Here is a 19,234-nt window from a genome sequence, read left to right on the forward strand (position 1 = left end):
TTTTTATATTTCAAACATGGCGTAAAGCCTCTCTCCCATACGTCGACATTCAGGGATGGAACGTTTGTCGCTAGAGGTAGTACTTTTTAGTACGGGTGGTTACTGACATACATTGCTTTGACAACTGTTCTATGACAGCTGACCAAATGTAAATAAAGACAGACACATTTAAGTCTATTCCTGCTGTGAGGAATTTTATTGTTTTAATAACTCAAAATAAATGTATATAATTGCCATTCAGACCCTCCAAATCATGGTAAGCCGCACCATCAATGGATTCATGGTAGAAAACTACACCATCTGCCACCCCCACACTGATATGTGGAATAATAAATGAAAATACCCAGCAAAAAAAAATGGAAGTGGTGCAAGTTGGAGTGAGGATTTCATTACATGCATGGATGCGCTTCCAGTGGACTAATGAAAAAGGCAATCCTTTTCCTCACATTTGGATTACATCCAACAAGCACGTTTATGTATAAACGATAAAAAATTCAATTTTCATTCAACAAATGAAATTAAAGTAATACGGCGTTTATATTATAGTTTTTTTGCAGGGTTAACCTTCTTTATGAGGATTTGTTTGAAGTATATACAATGGAAATGACATTTGAAACCCAGACCCACTGGGTTAACCTTGTTATATATAAACGGCCTATAAGAATAAAATTAAAATGTCTTATTAATGGCCTGTTCCCGTACTTTACAAAGTGGTAAAAGTCGTAAACGATTTTCATACAAATTTTGTGTACGGGAACGCAAAACTCGTAAAAGTGGTAAAAATTGTAAAAATGGAGTGCTTCCTAGCTGCGTGCTGCGGAAGCAAAATGGATTGCTTCCTAACTGCGTGCTGCGGAAGCAAAATGGAGTGCTTCCTTTCTGCGCGCTCCCTTGTAAAATTCACTGAGGAATTCATAGAAAAAGAAGCACTTCGTGACACTTGCACCAGTGATTTAACTGCTTCCGTGGATGCAAACTTTTTGCTGGGATATTATTTTGCAGCCAAATGACCATTCACAATGGATATTTGTTGGTAAGTTAAAGGCGAACAACATAGAAAACAAACTTTGTATTTAAACAAATCTTTCTTTTCAGACGATCGGACTATATCGGCATGCATATTGGTCATTGTTTTGGCTAAGAATATGCCAATGCCAACCCATAGAAGCGCTATGTTTAATATTTAAATCTTCGACGTCTGGAAAACATGCAAAGGGTTTGGTGCAAATGCGTGACAGATTTTTGTGTTGAGGATTTGTGTGACGGTGTTCGCAAACCTCCGCAACAGATGAATTGACAAGAAATTAATAAATTGCATCCATGGTACAATAATACAGGTAGCATTATCATGCCAGCTGATGGTAACATAATGTGTCAACTGCATTGAACTGATGTCAAATTTTGACATCTTATAGTACGTTTATATATAACCGGATTTAACAAACCCACTGGGTTTCAAATGTCAATTCCATTGCTTATATTTCAAACAAATCCTCAAAAGGAAGGTTAACCCGACAAAAACTTATAATATAAACAGCCTATTATGTTGCCAACAATTGCCGATGCGGCTACCTGTGTATTTGTACCATGATTGCATCGATGTAACGAGAATGTGATTTACGTTTATGTAACAATGTGGCCGAATCTGAATGATGAGGGAACCGAACGTGAAAGATCGAAGTGAGTGTGGATTAAATAAAGAAAATTAATTATAGGGTGTCTTTTTACTTACTAAATGTTGCTGAAACATTTTTTCAGCAACTTTTCTTTTATACAACTGTCAAAATCTGCAACATTAGTAATAATTATTACTAATTATCACGTAAAAAGACACAGCTTATATAAATGAAAGGAATTATATGCACGGCTGGAACTATATGAACTAAAGGAACTATATAAATGAAAGAGCCGGACATAGTTCCAATAGTTCCTTGTCCGGAATAGTTCCTTGGAACTAGTTCGTTGCGGAACTACACAACTCTACTTATTAGGTGAGGTTGAATATTTGAACAATTTGATGTGCGTTGAGAGCGAGAGAGTTGAATTAATATTAATTTGGAATTGCCTAGAGAACAAGTGACTATAACTAACTTCTTACAACATTTAAGTAATTAATTAAGGACAATAAATCAAAGTTAAACGAGAAAGTATAATAATTATAAAGATGCCACCAAAAGAACGCAATATCGCAATGATGGGCTATAGATCCGTGGGTGAGTAGTCTACTTCTTTTGTGGTCTCGGTCTGTCGTATGTATGTGTCTGCTCTAATGGGTCGACTTTTCTTGTGTGCCTTGCCTGCCTGCTGAGCTACCAACAACTATATTTTTTGTTGTTTTTACTTTTTGCGTTTTATTTATTTATGTTGATTAATTATTATGTCTAGTTGTTGTTGTTGCTGTTAACTATTGTATACAAATCTTAAGCCTTTAATTAATTTCCTTTTTCGTTTATAATACAGGAAAATCTTCATTGAGTATCCAGTTTGTTGAGGGACAATTTGTTGATTCCTATGACCCCACAATAGAAAATAGTAAGTATAAACATTAATGAAAATATACTGTAGCCCCTATGTTTGTGTGTGTGGTGGCGCTGTGTCCAACATGAAGTAAAAAAAAAGAAAACAGCGTAGTATTAATGGCAAATTCCCAGTTTTTATAGACAATAGCTCTGTTCCTTTGCGTGCCTCAGGTTACCATTTCTTACCATTTTTAACCTGCAAAGTGTTCCTTTACTTCCTTTACTTTAAAAAGCATACAATTTATATGAGACCAGTTCACCACTTTTAAAATTTTTGCCACTGTTACCATTTTTAAAAGTAAAGGAACAGACCAAATAATAGCATATTCTGGAGATTTCCCTTAGCAAAAAAGTGATTCATTCTTAAAGCAATGTATTGCGATGTAGGTATTTCTTGAAGAGACCTCTAACCTACTTTGCAATTGAAGTGAGTGTTGTATACTGTGTGTTATGTGGAGTTGTTTTTATGTCAAGGCTAAAACATAATAACCCTGTATAATGTCAAAATACTCTTGTACGAGTATTCATACTGTAATGTGCGTTCCAAAAGATCATTCCATTAGCTTTTCTTTAATGTGTGTGGGAAAGTACATATTTTGCTTCATGCAATTACAAATTAAATGGGTAGCTTTTATTGGCGAAAATTATTTTTCGTAGATTTGATTTCGTGTTTCTCCTACTCGTTTTAAATTGTAACACACAAGGTTGTCTTTATGATACATTTTAGGAGGAGCCCCCCTTTTCTATTACATTTTAAATACTTTATATTTACATATCTGCTTGACCTTGTAACTTCCTCTACCACAAAGAATTCGCAACTATTACATCGTTTTGAAGGTTTTATGGCATATTTGGGGTCTGTGAGGGTGGAAAATCATAATTCTAACCCGGACAGAGGTATTTAATATATATGTATGTATATTCATTTCAAAAACTGCAGGTTAATTGTATCGAAACGACTTTGAACTGCCTCGATGTTGTGTGTTCGATAATTTTTAAATCCTTTTTTCCATTTAAGAATGTCCTCCCGAAATGTATGGTTGTCCAGCTTATTTGAACAAAGAGGTGTGCTTATCAGAGACTTGGAGGAACATCATTTCAAGCGGTCGAAGCCGATAGACCCTTTATATCTAGACAGGATGATCTAGTGGATAATTTTGGGAGGAAAATTGTGCACTATTCTTAGTTCTCAGCCATAAAGAGTGATAATCAAGGGAAAGGAAAGATAAACCTCAATGCTAATAGCCTAGCCTCAGCTGAGCAAATAGCTTCCACACAACTTACATGCAACATAACGGCGAAGGAAATGCCCCTGTTCCTTGAAGATGTGGGCTGAAAATGCACCCTTTTTGCAATTTAATTGTAATGGGCTCCGATACTTCAGGAAACCAATCTCAAAGCCCACGGTAGTTTTGTGATGGTTACAACGTACTGAGGAAGGATCGCACAGACCTATCTCGCTTGAGCCTGACCCTAATGTCCCGTACATGGAATGTATGGAGGTAGCAGTCAGGTGTTGAACTGTCGAGGTAGAGTTGCTGAACGTATACATCCCGCCGATAAATAGCTGTCCTCCAGCTTAAAGGTCCAACCCACTTTTGGAAGGTAGTAAATGTCTGGTATTGGGGGATTTTAATGCACATCATGTGTTGTGGCATTCGGTACTCGGAAATGACTAGAGGTGCATAGTGCTGGCTGAGCAGATTGATAACTCTAATTGAGGACACCCCTACCAGAATTAGAGGAGAGTTTCACAGTTCGCCAAGTAAAAACATCGTGTCACATGGTCTGATAAACGATGTCACCTGACAAACCGTCGTTTCTCTCGGCTCAGACCATCTCCCCATAATTGTCTCCATTAGCAGACCGCCCGAATTTATCATCTCTGAACGCGGCATCAATCATGGGAAAGCTAATTGGCCTGGTTTTAGAGAGTGCATTAGTCACCGCTTCAGTGATCCGACAAAACCTTGTGCTGTTCGGTTAATAGAAAGAACATTCCGAGACATCATCATTGCTGCAGCCGCTCGCCATATACCTGCTGGGCGAATATCCGCAGTGAGACCAATGGGCCGATTCCGTACAGCGAGGCGAGTCATGTCGCGTCGTCTATCGTCTCTGTGACAAAATTTAAAAAATGCACTACGTACAGCGATAGAAAATAATCGTCGATAACAAGTTATTTTTATTTTTATTTTATTCGTTAGTAAAAATGTACGGCGACAGCTAATTTGTTGTCGCCGGAAAATGAACATTTCGGCGACAAAATTTGACGACGTCAGGCGATATTGCCTTACGGAATCGAAAAATTGCATTTGGCAAGGCGACACGACTCGCCTCGCTGTACGGAATCGGCCCACAAACTTCCCAGCAGAGACGACGGGGTTAGCAATTAACGTGATGAGCTCCGTCCGTCGTACCAACCCTAGTGACCCCAGAGTCGGGGAGCTGACACTGGAAGTTAACAGGTTGGTCGATGAGCATACGAGGGACAAGTGGCTAAATCATCTGAAAAGTTGCAATATTGGAGCCGAACTAAGTGAATTGTGGGCAATGGTTAAGTCACTCTCGAACCCTGGAAAGAACGATAGGCGACGTTACGAAGAGTTGCGCAAGTTATTTTAATCGACAGTGTTTGGCCGAAGAGAAGAGTACTACGTCGCATTAGATCTCTCCCTGCCGATGAGAAACCACCAAAATTTACAATGTATGTACGGTTGCGAGTGACATCAGGAACGCAAAATCATCCCACGGCAGCTGGTTCTTTCGTACCGGATAGACCCGAAAATTTAGTGTTTCGGCCAGCGGCTGCCAACCCAGCATCAAACCTATGCTTCTACGTAGGTTTCTATGCTGTTACAACAACAACAAAGCATTGAGCCTTATGGAATTTTCATGGTAATGCTGAAACCCTTGGTCGAGCATCTCACCAAAGTTCTTAACCTGTTACTAGCCATCCACATCGTTTCCGAAGTCTGGAAAATGGACAGGGTGGTGACGCTACTGAAACCAGGCAAGGATGCCAGCAAAGGTGAATCGTTCAGACAGATTTCGCTTTTGTCACCCGTAGCAAAGACCCTTGAGGCTTTAGATCTCCCCAGCGTCAGAAATATCAATAGCGATCCAGTTGCCAATCATCAGCATGGGTTCCGTAAGCAGCACAGCACGACAACAGCGCTACACGCCATCTCCGCACATATTTGTCGAGGACTCAACCAGAGAAAGCCGTCTGATAGAAAACCGTGTGATGGTGGCGCTTGACTTATTAAAATTCTTTGATACTGTCAAGCACTCCACGCTGTTTGAGGATATTGAGCAGACAATCCTCCGGCTAAGCTTGAAACGTTGAATAATCAATTATATGTGTGGACGCCAGTCGTATGCTGAATTCAGGAACAAGAAATCCAAGCCCCGTAGAATGAAAATAGTTCCTCAAGGTGGGGTGATATCTCCGAAACTGTTTAACGGCATTAAGATCGTAACGTATGCGAATGATTGTACAATCTTGGCGTCAGGTACCTTCCCTGATGTCATTTGTGAAAGGTTGAACTCCTATTTTTTTGATCTTACCATATTTTTCCATGCGTGGAATATGCAAATATCCGCCTCTAAATCTACGGTAATTCTGTTTGCCACATGGACGCGGCACATGTGGAAGAGAGTTGAATATCACGGTCTTTAGTATCAGAATTCCGACCACAAACTACCCCAAAATTCTAGGGTTCACATTCGACAGCATTTTCACGTCGTCCGCGCATGCTACAGATTTCTGCGACAAGTTGAGATGTAGGAACAAGCTTCTCAAATCCCTACCCGGCAGAACTTGAGATGCAGATAAAGCAACCTTGTTGACCACATATAACGCGATAGGTTGGTCTGCGATGACAGTGTGGTCACGATGGAAAGATATTCAAAGCAGTCAGAATGGCGCCCTTAGAACTGCAACATGTCTTCGTTGGACCATCTGCATGAGGAGTCGAAGATTCTTCCGGTACAGCAACACAATAGCATGTTCTCGTTGCAGTACTTGCTCGGGTGTTGCCGTGAGAGCCATCGTACACGTACACATGTCAACGGGATCTTCATGAACTAGAAAGACAGGTCCAGCCAGTTAAAAGAGAGAACCCCTAGGTTAATAACATTCACACGGATGCAGTCGCAGATCCTATAAGCAACTATGGAGTGAATGCGGAGTATATCCCTCATCTGTAGCAACAGAGGATCGTCAGCCGTCTAAATTCCTATAGGACAAGGATTGATCTCACCGTGCATTTGTTTTCAAATTTTTAGTTCTGTTCACCACCCACCTTGGACTGGTGTTCATCTAAAACTCCTGTCTTTCTATGGCTCAGACTGCACATTGATATTGCTAAGACTGTTGCTGAACAAAAACACGAGGTGTGACGTGCGGCGTTTGTTTATGGAGATACTGCAAGGTTATATTTTGTACCGATGACGTGTACCGCGGACAATGCCATGGCAGCGGCTTCTTTGTGTCGAATTGACCCGAAAGCAAAAGCGTTTCTTCATCAGACCTTTGCTGTTACAACAACATTGATACAAGTTCGAGGATGGACTATATCGCTCCACTCTTACGTGTATTCCGACACAAAATTTTAGTTTTTTTCGCAAAAGTGCAGCTTAAGCACATGTTACCGATAGTTGTCCGCGCGACCCCTATTACGACGGTATAATTTTCTTCGTGTAAAAGTCCATAGTTCCTTAGATAATGGCTTAAAATGTTCGATTATGTGCAGTTTAAGGGGGCTGGAAGTTGATCATTTTGTATAATTTTTTGATGAAGAGTGAAAGTTTCAAAATTTTGAGTTACTACCCTCTTCTTGAACAGGTGCGATATGTTTGCTTTTTACCTGCGTTAAAAATGTGTATTTTTGACGTTTTGAAACACGTAGCTTCGCAGTTGTTAAGTACTACGACACATAATCATTCACACACTTGCAGTCATTTGCCAAGCAACTGACGATATGGAAGTCAGCCATTCTTTTCCAGTTGTTGGCAAGGCACCATGCTAGTTCAGGTCCGGTCGAATTTTTTTACTCGAACGCTTTTTACTTGTTATTTGTTCCTCTCTACTATCCCCGATTATTAAAATTTTATCTCTCTCACTCTCTCTCTCTCTCTCTTTCTTACAGCATTTACAAAAGTGACGCGTGTTAATTCACAAGACTATGGCGTTAAACTTGTGGACACCGCCGGCCAGGATGAATATAGTATATTTCCAGTACAATATAGTATGGATTTCCATGGTTATGTTCTGGTCTATTCGATAACCAGTCAAAAATCGTTTGAAGTTATTAAAATTATTTATGAAAAATTATTAGATGTTATGGGAAAGAAATAGTAAGTCCAAACCAAAATAATAATAAAAAATAATAATAATAATAATTATAATAAAAATTATATTTATAATAACAATTAATAATAATAATAATAATAATAATAATAATAATAATAATAATAATAATAATAATAATAATAATAATAATAATAATAATAATAATAATAATAATAGCAATAATAACAATAATAATAATAATAATTATAATAATAATAATAATAATAATAATAATAATAATAATAATAATAATATTAATAATAATATTAATAATAATATTAATAATAATATTAATAATAATATTAGTAATAATATTAATAATAATAATATTAATAATAATATTAATAATAAAAAACAAAAAAAAACATTGTTCCACAACATCCCATACGGGACAAGGGAGACTTCTCTCATATCAATGAGTGCACCCCGATTCATATCTAGCTCAATGATATGGGACCTACTGTTTATCGCCGAGTCCGAACGGCGTGTCTTAAGACACCACTTATGGAGAAGTTTTTCAAGGCTGAAATACTCAGGAAATGTCGCCAACATTACTGAGGGGTATTTTGCCACCGTTGAAAAATGTTTGATGTTGCTTGGCTGGGGAATCGAACCCCCGACCTTCTGCGTGCAAGGCGGGCGTGCATACCATTGCACCACGGTGCAATAAAATTAATAATAATATTAATAATAATTTTAATAATAATATTAATAATAATTTTAATAATAATATTAATAATAATTGTAATAATAATATTATTAATATTAATAAATTACTAATCACTTTTTTATTTTGTAGTGTACCTGTTGTGTTGGTAGGCAATAAAACTGATTTACATCAAGAACGTACCGTTTCCACAGAGGAAGGTAGAAAATTAGCCGAATCTTGGCGTGCTGCATTTTTAGAAACTTCTGCTAAACAAAATGAGGTAAAAGAGGCCACATATTTCAAATTTCTTTCTAATTATTATATATTCTAAATCATTAATCTTATTTTTTTTTCAATTTCCCTTTAGTCTGTTGCTGATATATTCCATCAGCTGTTATTATTAATTGAAAATGAAAATGGCAATCCCCAGGAAAAGAGCAGTTGTATAATTTCGTGAGTTGTTACCTTTGCATTGTGGATCATCTAAAAAATGAGTCTAGGCGGCTGGCTACCAAAAGAAGTCACAACAACACAATAACAATTCACCACATATGTCCACATATGTCGTATCATTTCAAATACAAAAACAACACAAATGAACAATGGCTGTTTGCCTCAAATGCAAAAATTATAAACAAAAGAAGCAAAAAAAGGAAGTAATCAAGAAAATAAATTGGCAAATCAATAAAAAAGAAGGATTTGTTTTCTCAGATGTAGTGTTTATAGCATAATATGTAATAACAACAAATTCTCGACTCTGTTTTTTTTTTTTTAAATAAATTTTCTTTTTAAAATATGATTAGCTTTTAGTAGCAAAAACAACAACAATAACTAAACCCCATTATCAACAATTTAAACAAAATCAAAAGCAATTAAACATAAGTAATCCTCCCTTCCCCAAGCCCACTTTTTATTTCAATGTCCAAAGTAATGAGTTATTATTTTAGGTTTTCTTTTTGTCCTGCCCCCACCCCACACCCATATTTGTTTAGAAATAAATATTGAGTTTTTATTAATTTTATTTCAATCCTATCGTTATTTTTTTATTATTACCAATTTTTTAAATATTTTTTCTTAAAACAAAACTTTGTATCTGTTGTATTTACTCAAACACACACAAAAGAAACAAACAAAACAAACACACATATGCAAAGACAAAGAGAGGGCGTTTATATAGATTTTAATTTACAATAAAAAACAAAACAAAAATATCAATAAAAAGTTAATAATAGTCATTAAATTAAAAGTAGTTTTTCCATACAAGAATACTTCCCTCAGACAGTTTGAGGTGTGGCCATATCCCTTAATTAACATGATTTTGCAATAATTGATACGGTATAGAAAAAAAGAAATCAGTGTAGGTTAGGAATAATGGGAAGATGGGCTTTTTACACTGTTGGGCATGATGCCGAAAAATTCAAATTCATTTGAAATATATGCCGACAAACAGATAAACGCTGGACTTTGGTATCGGCGTCGCCCTGTTGTTGTTGTTTTCTTCTCGACGTCCAACACAAAACTTTACTCAAACGTTGTATGTGTTTTCAGCTTTAAGATCTTCAGGTAGCGGAGAAGACGTTTCGAGACATCATCACTGCTGCAGCCGCTCGACATATACATACATACATGCTGGTCGAATACCCAAAGCACAGACTAACAGGGTGTTTTTGTAAAAATGCTTGCCTTTCACACGAACCGTTCGTTCTAAAACGCATACGTTCAAAATTTGGTTCTTGTAAAATTTTACGAACCATTCGTTTTTATCTGAAAGCATTCGTCTATTTCATAAAAGCTTTTATATTTCAGGGTTTCCATGATACTTATTTTGTGAATTTTGCTTAGGCATCTGCACGTAAAATGTGTTACTTGATGGCAACCCCGATAAACAGATGACAAACAAAAAATAAGAAAAAAATGTAATCAAATTTGTCCAAAAATAATTGTGATAATATGAAGAAACGTATGTATGTACATATACGCGTGTGCTTCTATGGAAATAAATAAAATTGCATTCCCTTTCAGTTTTCGTGTATTTTGTGTCATTTATTACTCAAATTATTTAATTTTCATTCAAAACGATGGGTCTTTTCCATTCGTTTAATTTTGACGTATTCGTTCGTCTGATTTTGTTACGAAAACCAAAAAAATTACGAAAATAAAAAGCTTTCATTTGCTTGTCACACGAATACAAACGTCAACCGCTATGAAAACCAAATTGTGTCTTCGTTCATGAAATCGACGAACGAATGGGCAAAAACTTTTTACAAAAACACGCTGTTAGGCCGCCATCAGACCATCTGCTTTTTCACATGTATGACATCAGCTGTTCTGTATATTAGTATACCCAATACCGCCTTAGGCGGCCATCAGCTTTTTCACATGTATGTTGTCACTCTGTGTATACTAATATAAAGAACAGCTGATGTCATACATGTAAAAAAGCAGATGGTCTAATAGTTAACTTTAGCAAGATATCAGTTGATGACCAAAACAATAACAATGGCGCCAATGCATGAAAGAAAAACTAACTCCAAAAAGTTCTTCTATTTTAAGCAAAATAAATAAAAATATAATTAAAATATTTATAAAATAATCAATAAATATAGCTGAATTGTAATATTTATAATTGGTCTGTTCCAGAACTGCAAGAATTTACTAATTTTTTCTATTTTTTCCGATAACATAAAGGAAAAAATGTTATCGTAGTCAAAAATAGTAGCTTCTTGCAGGTTCTGGAACAGAGAAAATATTTTTCCACAGAAATAAGATAAAAATGGAGCAGCTGACCATTAGCAGATGATTTAAAAACAGCTGGTCGAACTTGCTAAATGTTGCTGGGAAAAATTCTTTCAGTAACTTTTAGCAATTTCTCAGCAAACAACTGTCAAAATGGTGAGAGAACCTCGCTCCCTTTTACCGAACTTTTATGTAAAAAGACAGCATTTAGTAACATTTCGTAATAATTATTACAAATTATCACGTAAAAAGACACACCTAATGGAAAGGAATAATCGATTTTTCGACTTTTCGATTTAGGACTAAAAATGCGATTTTTCGGTCTTGCGATGAGGTATGTACGATAACTTCGCAAGTGAAAAGTACTTGCAAGTTCTCAGTAACGTCTCTCCAACAATTTTACTCTCTCGAAGCTAAAAATTTGCAGATTGTTATGGAATTTGCAAAAACTTGCAAGAAGTCAGGTGATTTGAAGAAGAAGTTGGCGGAAAAGATTGAATAAATAAATTATAAAATAAAAAAGTGTCACCACAAACTACAAAATAAGTTCTTTTATTTACATGATCGTTTTCCATAATTTATTTAATAATTTTATTTTATTTATTTTAATAACCAAACGTTTGTTTATGTTTTTGCCAAGAAGCCCGCCACAAAACATTCGAATTTAAATCAGCTGATCAAACTTGCAAGTTCTTACAAGAAAAATTTTCCAAAGCTCTCCAAAGCTCTCCAAAATTCTCTCACTGTTGTCTCCAAATTCGCTCTCTTTTACTTTACAAGTTTGTTATCGAACAGCATTTTGTAAAAGTTTGTGCAAATTTGTACAAACTTTTGGGTTATTGTACAGACCTATTATTTCAGTTGTCTTAAAACTCGATTTTCGACTTTTTCATAACCGCAGAAAATCAATTATAATCGACTATTCGCCGATTTTCGAGTTTTCTTTTGAAACTAAAAAACCGCCAAGTCCACAATCTATAGGGGTACACACGATCAGTTTTGTTCAAATAATCGGTTGCTTGCCAGTGTGGCCGTTCATTTTTGTCAGTCATCAGGCAACCACAAAATATTTTGTGGCTGCTGAACGGTTATCGATATCGATAATTCCGAAAAAAGTCGATTAATAGAAAGTCGACTTACCTATCCCTAATTTGTACATCCCTACTTTTTTAGCACAATTCATCAGTCAATTCGTTCGTACGTTGTTATCGTTGTCCAAGTGAAGAGCGCATAGTGGAAATTAAATTAATCGAACGTACAATTTTATTTTATTTTTTGTGTTGTGTGAAGAAGTAAACGATTTGCACAAAACAATTGCAACAACATATCACAGTTTCGTCGTGGTAAATACATAAATACAATCAATGCCGAGAAAAATCGGTTTAATTCTATTGCAACAACGTCGTAATTGAAAGAGATATTTTAGTGTGCAACAATATTCAAAGAATATAAAGATAATACAAAAGAAGAAAAGGAAAAAGAATTAACAAAATTAAAGTATTTTTGTTGTGTGGCGAAACGAACCAGCACAACATACAAAAAGTTAATAACGAGTGTACGAAAAAAAAGGTTAGCAACATAACGTATTTTTTTGTTGTGAATTTTGTGGCAGTGTGTGTGACGACAAAAAAGTGCTGGAATTGAAACAACCCAAAAAACAAATACCTAAGCAACAAAGAAAAGTGGTTAAACGAGTTACCTAATTAAATAATTTTGTTGTTATTAGTAAATCATTGAAATCATCTCGACAACATCGACAAACTAACTAAAAATGAATATGAAAACCAATCATTGAAACACAAATCCCAGACAGTCGTTTTCGTGAGACAAATGACACACAGACACGGTCTGGTACAACAAATAAGGTTGTTATATGGTGTGTTGGATAAATAAGTAGATGATGGTTGGTTGAATGTTGTGTTGCAAAAGGAAGTTATTGTCAATTTCCTTTATCTTGGAAATAAGGAAGGCTACAATAACAACAACAATAACAGCACACACAGCTGCTGTTCGAAATGGAGGGGTTTTTGCCTTAGTAATGACAACAGAGTTGCCATCACTTGAATGTGGATTATTTAATGGATGACAAGGAGGAGAGAGCATGTCAATTACTTTGCCAAGCAACGTGGTTAGATGTCAAATAAAGTGCATTAGAAACTTGAAGTCGATGCATAAAAACCGAGATTTTAAGGAAACAAAGATATCCTTGCCACTAAACCATATGGGAATTTAAAAGATATGGCGAATGATTCAACTTTATTTTCAGGATATAAACACTTGTAACACACTCAATGAATGTTTATAGATGACATCATAGTTTTATCACAACCCTTAGAAAGTAAATAAATGAAAAGAACAAACGTAACATTTTAATGTTGAAATCCCTATTTTTCCGCATTTCCGATATCAACGATGTGTACATTTTGTACAGTAAAATCCAATGTCCCCCCATATTGAAATTGGAGACCCATCCATGCATTGACCTGTAAAAATTCCCGCGTTGTTGTTCGTATTTATTTTTATTAAGAAAGAAGTTTCAACGTCGAAAGATCGTGGTCAGATAAGCTACAAATATACCCTTGAAGTTTTCCGACACAATAGTACTTCGGGTGTCAGACAGATTTAACGTTTGACCATCGACCCGGTCTCTTTGAGGTTCGGGTTAAGCCTTCAATCCAAGTATCTTTGCCTATAATAGTAATATTTAATGATTACCGTCAACATGTCACAATATTCCACCCCCTGTTTTTCTAAACCTGAAAGCCTATCGTAGATGATTGAAGCAAAAGTAGGAGATACTGGATCTCGTTCAGAGCAGCTTGAGAGTTGTTTTTGTTAGGTTTAGTTGAGTATGTTTGGCAGGGCAATTGATTAAGAACTGTGCGTCGTGCGGGCCTGTACTGGGATTCTCGTACGCATTTTTTGGTTGCCTTGCTTTTCTGCTTAATTTCTGACATAATAAAAGAATAAAGAAGGCCGAGCAAATTTCGAACTGGGTTGCCATTTTCTTTTTTATTCTTTTATCAGAAGCAAGCAAGCAAGGCAGCTTATGTACGCAGGCCTTGAGGGGAGATGGTCTGACCCAAGACAAACAACGGTTCCCAAGTGACGCCATTTGTCAGACCAGGTGATGGCGAACTGTGACACTTTCCGCTAATTCTGGTAGAGGCATTCTCATTGAGCGTCCTAACGTAAAGCTATCAATCTGCTCGGCCAGCACTATATCCATCTGGTAATTTCCAAGCCCAGTCGATTATGACTAAGGGACTAATACTGGGCCTGTAATCTGGATTACATTAATTTATCGTAGGGATGTATATATTTCACAAAGGACTACTACCCTCATAAGGGTCATTAGAGCCAGGCTCAAGCTAGATAGGTCTGTATAGAACAGACTGGTTCAATAGGACAACAGACAACAGCAAAGGATAGCACCAGAAATGGAGGTTGTGAGTATTCCTATTGACCCTTTCCAAAGAAAAGGCTTCTCTTATTTACCCTTTCCAAAGGAAATGCTTAATTTATTGTCCCTTTCCAAAGGGTGCTCCCATTGACCTTTTTTAAAGGAAAGGGTGCTCATATTGACTCATTCCAATAGAAGGGGGCTTCTATCGCCTTTTTCCAAAGGAAAGGTTGCTCCTATTGTGAGGTTGTGAGTGTTCCTATTGACCCTTTCCAAAGGAAAGGATTCTCTTATTTACCCTTTCCAAAGGAAAGGCCTCTCTTATTGACCCTTTCCAAAGGGTGCTCCCATTGACCTTTTTTAAAGGAAAGGGTGCTCCTATCGGTCCTTTCTAAAGAAAAGGGTTATCCTATTGACCCTTTCTAAAGAAAAGGGTTATCCTATTGACCCTTTCCAATGATGGGCGCCTCTATCGGCTTTTTACAAAGGAAAGGTTGTTCCTATTGACCCTTTCCAAAGGAAAGGCTGCTCTTGTGACCCTTTCCAAAGGAAAGATTGCTCTTGTGGCCCTTTTCAAATGGAATGGTGCTCCTATTGACCGTTTCCTATTGAGCGTCCTTCCAAGGAACAACAAATCCATTTCTCTTCTATAACTCTCTCTTTATACTTAGGGAAAGTCTGCTCTACTTCTGATTACTGCAGGTAAATTTATTTCCCACTTCCATGTAAATATTTGCACTGTTATTTACTACTTTGGTGGCCATTCATTTGGCAACCCTATTGTTTGTCATGTTAACATTTAGCTCGTTCATTTTTTGTACCCTCTCTTTGCCGCCGCCATTCCATACCATACACAATATCCCATTCATTAGTATGTGTTATTTACAAAACTACAATAACAACAACAAAAACTTAGAACACACCGATCAAGAGAAGTAGGGAGGAGAGTCAACGGCAGCAGCACTCAAAGGCAATTGTGCAAAAGAGGAGGTCATAATATTTTTGTTGTGTTTTATCTGGCAGACTGTTGTGTGTTTTTACGAAAATAAAAACCTTTTGTCAAAGTAACGAACGAACAACTGACTGGCAAAAAAACGTCAAGCAAACCGACTGTCATTTGAGGTTTTTTTTCTTACCTCACCTGTCTGTGAATGATGATCATGACGAAAAAGAAGATGATAATGTGAAATAAACTTAAAAAAAGAATGACAAGAATAGAATAATAAAAGGAGGAGAACTACTCGTTTGCCATTACTGACATTAAATGATGTGAGAAAAAGAAGAATTTAATTTAAATACAATAAAAACTATTGGGTCTTTCTTAATGATTAATTAAATATCTACGAGTACTCAAGTGTTTTTTTTTTAATTTCTTTGTGGTTTTATTAAGTATAGATAGCAACAGCGACAACAACATAAACGCACTACCTATAAAAATATTAAAAATTGTGCTGTCACTTGGCATAGCCGTAAACAAACACAAAAATAAACTCATTTCGGTTTTTTTTAAAACCACCCCCGCATTGCTGCATTTTTGGTGGTTCCATTTCATAAAACAACAACATTAAAAAATCGGAACATCCAATTTCATTTCCTTTGGATCATACAATCTCATCTGCTACTTCACATATCACTTAAAGAAAAAGGTACGTTATACTTCTTTTTTTTTTGTAGCTAAGTTCCTTATCTTAAGAGCGAAAATTGTTTCCAAAGATAACAACATTTCAAATGTTGTTTTCTTTTTCATTATGGAATATAATTTATCACTTTTTTAAAGATTTTTCTAGACGACATGTGTTTTGTGTTGCGCGTCAGGTGAATACCGCCTTTTGTTGTGCTTTGCTAAATGACTAATTTTTGAAAAAGCAGATTTTTGTTGTTGTTTTGAAATTGGCCAAAATTTTTTGTAGGTAGGTCGTTGAAAGTTGATCAACCTCTTTTTTAAATTAACAAATGATTATAAAAGTTTTTATTGCCTTTGCAGATAGGGTTAATTGGATTCCACCACAGTGTAAAAATTTTTAATGTGAGATGTTTTCGAGGAAAATGAATAGGAATTTGAAGATAATTTGGCAACGAATTGGAAGAGAAAACAATAATCATGCTGCTCAATTAAGTCAGGTTTAATACTGTTGGCGAGCGGAACCATGTAAACATATCTACAGGAGGTACCCTAAGCACTGTACGACGAAAAGGGTCTGTAGAAGCAAATTTTCTTTCAGAAATGCGCTATAGAATCACCCATTCTTTCAGAAATACACTATAGAAGAACGTTTTCTTTCAGAAAGGGTTTATATAAGCACCATTCCTTTCAGAAAGGGTCAACATAAGCACCCTTTCTTTCAAAAAGTGTCTATAAAAGCAACCAGTCTTTCAGAAAGGATCTATAGAAGCACCCTTTCTTTAAGAAATAGTCTATAAAAAAGGATCTATAGAAGCACGCTTTCTTTTAGAAAGGGCTTACAGAAACACCATTCCTTTCAGAAGGGATCTATAGAAGCACGATTTCTTTCCGAAAGGGTTTATAGAATCACCATTCCTTTCAGAAAGGGTCAATATAAGTTCCATTTCTTTCAAAAAGGGTCTATAGAAACACGCTTTATTTTGGAAAAGTTCAATATAAGCACCTTTTCTTTCAAAAATGATCAACAGATGCACCCTTTCTTTTAAAAAACGCCTAAAGAAGAAATTATCTATAGAAGCATAATTTGGCATGTTGATTTGATCGATGATTTTTGTCCTTAACGAAAAAGAGAGATACAGAATTCCACTACAGTTTTCTTTAAATAAAATAATTTTAAATCTTTTCCATGTCTAGATTTTTTCTAGCTTCTTTCTCCAAGAGAATTTTGTATTCGAATTTGTTGTTTTTGTCGCTCGTAAATGGGTCATTTAATTGAATAATAATAAATGCTAATTTCTCCACGATGTTTACTACCCCAACAATGTTATTATTTGTGAGTGAATATTGATCTCGTTTGAACTCGATTGTCTTCTTCACAAATCGATCGAATATCAATAGTATACTGTCAATGAACCTAGCCAATGATGATGACAATGGTGACAATAATGCGCAATTGCAAGATAAGTGAATATCATTATTCAATACTCATTTAAATTGATTCCAGTTCTCGGGATAATTGAAAAAATTGAATGTATAAAAGATGCGAATTTGGATCAAAATTTTGATTTCCAGAGGAAAGGGTCCCTTCTATAGACACTTTCCCGAAAAAAGGGCTATATACCCTTTTCAGAGGAAAAGGTGTTTCTATAAACCCTTTCCAGAGAAAAGAGTGCCTCCATAGACCCTTTATGGAGGAAAGAATGCTACTATAGACCGTTTGGGACAAATTGAATACTCTACCAGCTGCCGGAAAAAATCTGAAATTTTTTTTTAAATTGTAAGTTTATTCTAAGTAGCCGGCCTTCGGCTAGGGGATTTGAGACTTTCTCCTATGGACAGGAGGCCCATATCTCGGGAAGTATGGACTTCCCCCCAACATACTTTATATTTTCGTAATCAGGACGTAAAGATCTACCTGTGGTAAACATTTCAGATTTATCCGCCAGCTGGTAGATTATTCAATTTATGCCGACCGTTTCCAGAGGAAAGAATGCTACTATAGACCCTTTCGAGAGAAAACAGTGATTCTATAGACCCTTTCCAGAGGAAAGAATGCTACTTTAGACCCTTTCCAGAGGAAGGAGTACTACTATAGACCCTTTACAGAGGAAATAGTGCTTCTATAGATCCTTTCCAGAGGAAGTAGTGCTATCATAGACCCTTTCCAGAGAAAATAGTGTTTCTTTGGACCCATTCCCGAGGAAAGGGTGCTTCTATAGAACTTTTCCAGAAACAATTGTGCTTCTATAGAACTTTTCCAGAAACAATTGTGCTTCTATAGACCCTTTCCAGAGGAAAGAATGCTACTATAGACCCTTTACAGAGGAAATAGTGCTTCTATAGATCCTTTTCAGAGGAAGTAATGCTACTATAGATTCTTTCCAGAGGAAATAGTGTTTCTTTGAACCCATTCCCGAGGAATGGGTTTTTTTCCAGAAAAAAGTACTTCTATAGACCTGTTCCAGAGGAAGATTGCTTTTTTGGACCATTTCCAGAAGAAATGTTGCTTCTTTGAACACTTTCCAGAGGAATGTTGCTTCTTTGGACCCTTTCAGAGGAAAGAGTGCTTCTATATACCCTTTCCAGAGGAAAGAGTGCTTCTGTAGAGACCCTTTCCAAAAGAAAGTGCTTCTATAGAGATCTTTTCTATAGGGGAAAGATTGCTCCTTTGGACGCTTTTCAGAGGAAAGTGTGCTTCTATAGACCCTTTCCAGAGGAAAGGGTGCTTCTTTAGGCCCTTTCAGAGGAAATGAGGAGGAAAGGGTGCTTCTTTAGACCCTTTTCAGAGGAAATGAGGAGGAAAGGGTGCTTCTTTAGACCCTTTCAGAGGAAATGAGGAGGAAAGGGTGCTTCTACTGAACTTTTCAGAGGAAATGGTGCTTCTATAGACCCTTTTCAGAGGAAAGGGTGCCTCTATAGACCCTTTCCAGAGGAAAGTGTGCTTCTA

The 19,234-nt window shown here is 36.3% G+C and overlaps 3 protein-coding genes across 18 annotated transcripts in view; all 3 read left to right on the plus strand.

Annotated features, from left to right (window-relative positions):
• Nucleotides 1-19,234, plus strand: part of LOC141400236 (WD repeat-containing protein 3) — a 143,248-nt gene that overhangs the window by 61,387 nt on the left and 62,627 nt on the right. The gene's annotated exons all lie outside the window — the stretch shown is intronic.
• On the plus strand, nt 117-9,770 carry Rheb (Ras homolog enriched in brain). 7 transcript variants are annotated; one of them, XM_073979548.1, is made up of 8 exons: nt 127-148; nt 558-1,033; nt 1,096-1,680; nt 1,759-2,213; nt 2,461-2,532; nt 7,673-7,880; nt 8,675-8,804; nt 8,892-9,770. In XM_073979548.1, exons 4-8 carry the CDS (start codon nt 2,165-2,167, stop codon nt 8,979-8,981), a joined length of 549 nt encoding a protein of 182 aa, XP_073835649.1. In that variant the 5' UTR covers nt 127-148; nt 558-1,033; nt 1,096-1,680; nt 1,759-2,164; the 3' UTR covers nt 8,982-9,770. The 7 variants fall into 7 exon arrangements, with proteins under 7 accessions (XP_073835664.1, XP_073835649.1, XP_073835616.1 ...); XM_073979515.1 differs by having other exon boundaries at nt 132-256; nt 547-1,033; XM_073979523.1 differs by having other exon boundaries at nt 135-256; nt 547-1,033; nt 1,800-2,213.
• l(3)05822 (SH3 domain-containing lethal (3) 05822) overlaps nt 12,333-19,234 on the plus strand; it is a 50,797-nt gene continuing 43,895 nt past the window's right edge. The window contains exons 1-2 of one of the 10 annotated variants that reach the window (XM_073979682.1): nt 12,333-12,829; nt 16,059-16,309. The gene's annotated coding sequence lies outside the window, so the exon portion shown is untranslated. Of the gene's footprint in view, nt 13,126-15,785; nt 16,310-19,234 lie in introns of all 10 variants that reach the window. The other 9 variants (XM_073979690.1, XM_073979683.1, XM_073979687.1 and 6 more) reach the window with 9 other exon arrangements.

Source organism: Musca autumnalis, unplaced genomic scaffold (assembly GCF_047663935.1).
Source record: "Musca autumnalis isolate F117 unplaced genomic scaffold, ASM4766393v1 scaffold_1, whole genome shotgun sequence".
Taxonomy (NCBI): Eukaryota; Metazoa; Arthropoda; class Insecta; order Diptera; family Muscidae; genus Musca; species Musca autumnalis.

Coding starts and splice junctions, on each gene's coding strand:
- Rheb (XM_073979563.1), top strand. CDS start 2,165: ATGCCACCAAAAGAACGCAATATCGCAATGATGGGCTATAGATCCGTG. Junction 2,214..2,460: donor GATGGGCTATAGATCCGTGG/GTGAGTAGTCTA, acceptor TTTATAATACAG/GAAAATCTTCATTGAGTATC. Junction 8,805..8,891: donor CTTCTGCTAAACAAAATGAG/GTAAAAGAGGCC, acceptor ATTTCCCTTTAG/TCTGTTGCTGATATATTCCA.